General features: G+C 31.6%; 1 protein-coding gene across 1 annotated transcript; it reads right to left on the bottom strand.

Annotated features, from left to right (window-relative positions):
• Positions 1-265: 265 nt before the first annotated feature.
• LOC133039456 (uncharacterized) lies at positions 266-1,305 on the bottom strand. The gene is made up of 2 exons (XM_061118372.1): positions 603-1,305; positions 266-496 (listed from the first exon to the last, which is right to left on the bottom strand). Exons 1-2 carry the CDS (start codon positions 1,009-1,011, stop codon positions 489-491), a joined length of 417 nt encoding a protein of 138 aa, XP_060974355.1. The 5' UTR covers positions 1,012-1,305; the 3' UTR covers positions 266-488.
• Between the last annotated feature and the right edge of the window lie 951 nt (positions 1,306-2,256).

The following is a 2,256-nucleotide window of genomic DNA, read 5'->3' as shown; positions in this document are numbered from 1 at the left end:
TTGAACAGCATATCATTCTTAACTTTTTCTCCACCCCTATCAGATCAAAAGATCGTTTTATTAAACAAATTCTTAATAATTATTTTAGAATTAACAATTATTCATAAACATAGAAATAATTTCTAGTGTTTATGTAGTAATAACTCTGTAAAAAGTTTAAATAACTATAGAATTTGTATCAATAATAAAACACATACACATACAAACATAATAAATATAATAATTGGTAATTGATATATAAGATAAAGTAATGAAGCTCAACTCATAGATTGCAATTTATTTGTAAAAAAAACTTAATTATAAATTCAAAAATTGTTTGCAACATCATTAGAAAAGAACAGGGAATAAAATCCCAAACTTGAAATCTAAATTGTTCTAAAACTAAAACAATTAATTCAAAAAAAATAAATGAGCTTCATCTTTATCTTGGACGAACTCCATCCTTTTGTCCAGCTTTCAAAACCAACTCGCTAAGATAGCACCTGAGTTCAAGCAGCTTGGGTTGTAAGAAGAAAAACAAATAAACAAGGTTAGTAGTCCAGAATTAATAATCCAAATGGATAATAATTCACTAAAACACATCAGTTTATAGAAAGAAATACCTTGTTTCTTTGCAAGAAGCTTAGGACATTGGGGTTTCCAATGGCCTTTCTCATTGCAGTAGAAACACTTTCCTTTTGGTGTATCACCAGGAGCAGCAGCCTTTTTGTTCTTAGCTGTTTTCACAGCTTTTGCTCGCTTCTTGGTATTTTTCCACTTCTTCTTATTCTTGGGTTTGGAAGTAGAGGCAACGTGTGCCTCAGGATTACTCGTCCCATTACCATTTCCAGATTTCTGAGGTTTATTCCCTTTCTTCTTGGGTCCTCCAATCAAATTTTCATATGTCTGAAGGTCATTGACTAACGTGTGAAAGTCTTGTTCTTTCTTATTCATGACATAATTTGATGTATAGGGCAGAAAAGTTGGAGTCAGACTATTCAAGATAAGACTCACTTGAGTTGTCTGATCCATTTCAGCACCATGATTCTGGGCTTCTTGGAAATAACTTGCTATTTAGAAAAGGTGATCACGCACATTCTGATGGGGTTCCATCCCTGCATTGATAAATTTCTTAGTCGCGTCAAAGCGAGACTGGATAGATGCCATTCCGAATAGCTCAGTTAACTGCGTCATTATTTCTGCAGCCGTGACAGCGTTAGCAAACCTTGTTTTCAAGGTGTCAACCATGCTGGAAAGCATGAAGTATCGAGCTTTGTTGTTAGCATTCTGCCAACGCTCGAACTTCTCTTTAACAGCTTTGGTTGCATTGTCACTGTCGCATTCGGGGAGACGGCTCAGTCAACACAAACAGGCACTTTCACCTATGAGAGCAATATTAATGTTCTCTTTCCATTTAGGGAAGTTAGATCCATTTAGCTTATTTTCAGTCAACAGTGACAACATGGTATTTGACATGGCAATACAGGATACTACAAAATGATAAATAGAAATCAATTATGGTTTATCACAAAATCTTATTCAGAAATTATTAGCACATAGCAAGTAGGAATAACAAGAGAAAATACAAAAACATACAATCCTAAATAATTTCCAAGGTTTTCAACAAATTGATATCAGTGTCCCGTTTAAGTGAGAGTCAAAGCTACCATCCATTGAATAGAGTTGTCAGCTCATCTAAAATAATAACCATTCTAGCAACCTTTTATTCGATCGAAAAGAGAATCCGACGTTGTCCCGTTTAGGCGAGAGTCAAGGTTATTCCTATTTCATGAGCTTCCACCATTGTTTCATACGTTTGTAAGTCTTATATAGTCGCCACCATTAGGGTGATCAATACTAATATAAAAAACTTACAAATATACTTATCTTTCGAGATTAAACGGTGCTAACTTGCTAATGAACGTTCCTCCATTAGGGAGGATTACTCACTAAAACAATAGCTATGTAAGACTAACAATGGAGATCGAATATCTTAATAATAATAAAACTCATTATTTAAAATGTATTTTCTTCTAAGCTTTATTTATATATATATTTATTAAATTTTAAATTTAGAATAAAACTCTAAATAAAATTTAATTTAATATTTATAAAATTAAACTTAGATGGTTAAGAAAATAAAATGAATTATTTTCATCTTAGTATAAATTTTCCAATAAATATTAAGAAAATAACTTAATTTAAGTTGTATCAATTTAAATTAATTGGCAACTCAAATTAAAACTTTCTATAAATATATATATATTGTATTTCAAA

This window comes from Cannabis sativa, chromosome 6 (assembly GCF_029168945.1).
Source record: "Cannabis sativa cultivar Pink pepper isolate KNU-18-1 chromosome 6, ASM2916894v1, whole genome shotgun sequence".
In the NCBI taxonomy this organism is placed as follows: Eukaryota; Viridiplantae; Streptophyta; class Magnoliopsida; order Rosales; family Cannabaceae; genus Cannabis; species Cannabis sativa.
The sequence above is the reverse complement of the archived record's forward strand: the minus strand, read 5'-3'. Positions and strand labels throughout refer to the sequence as shown.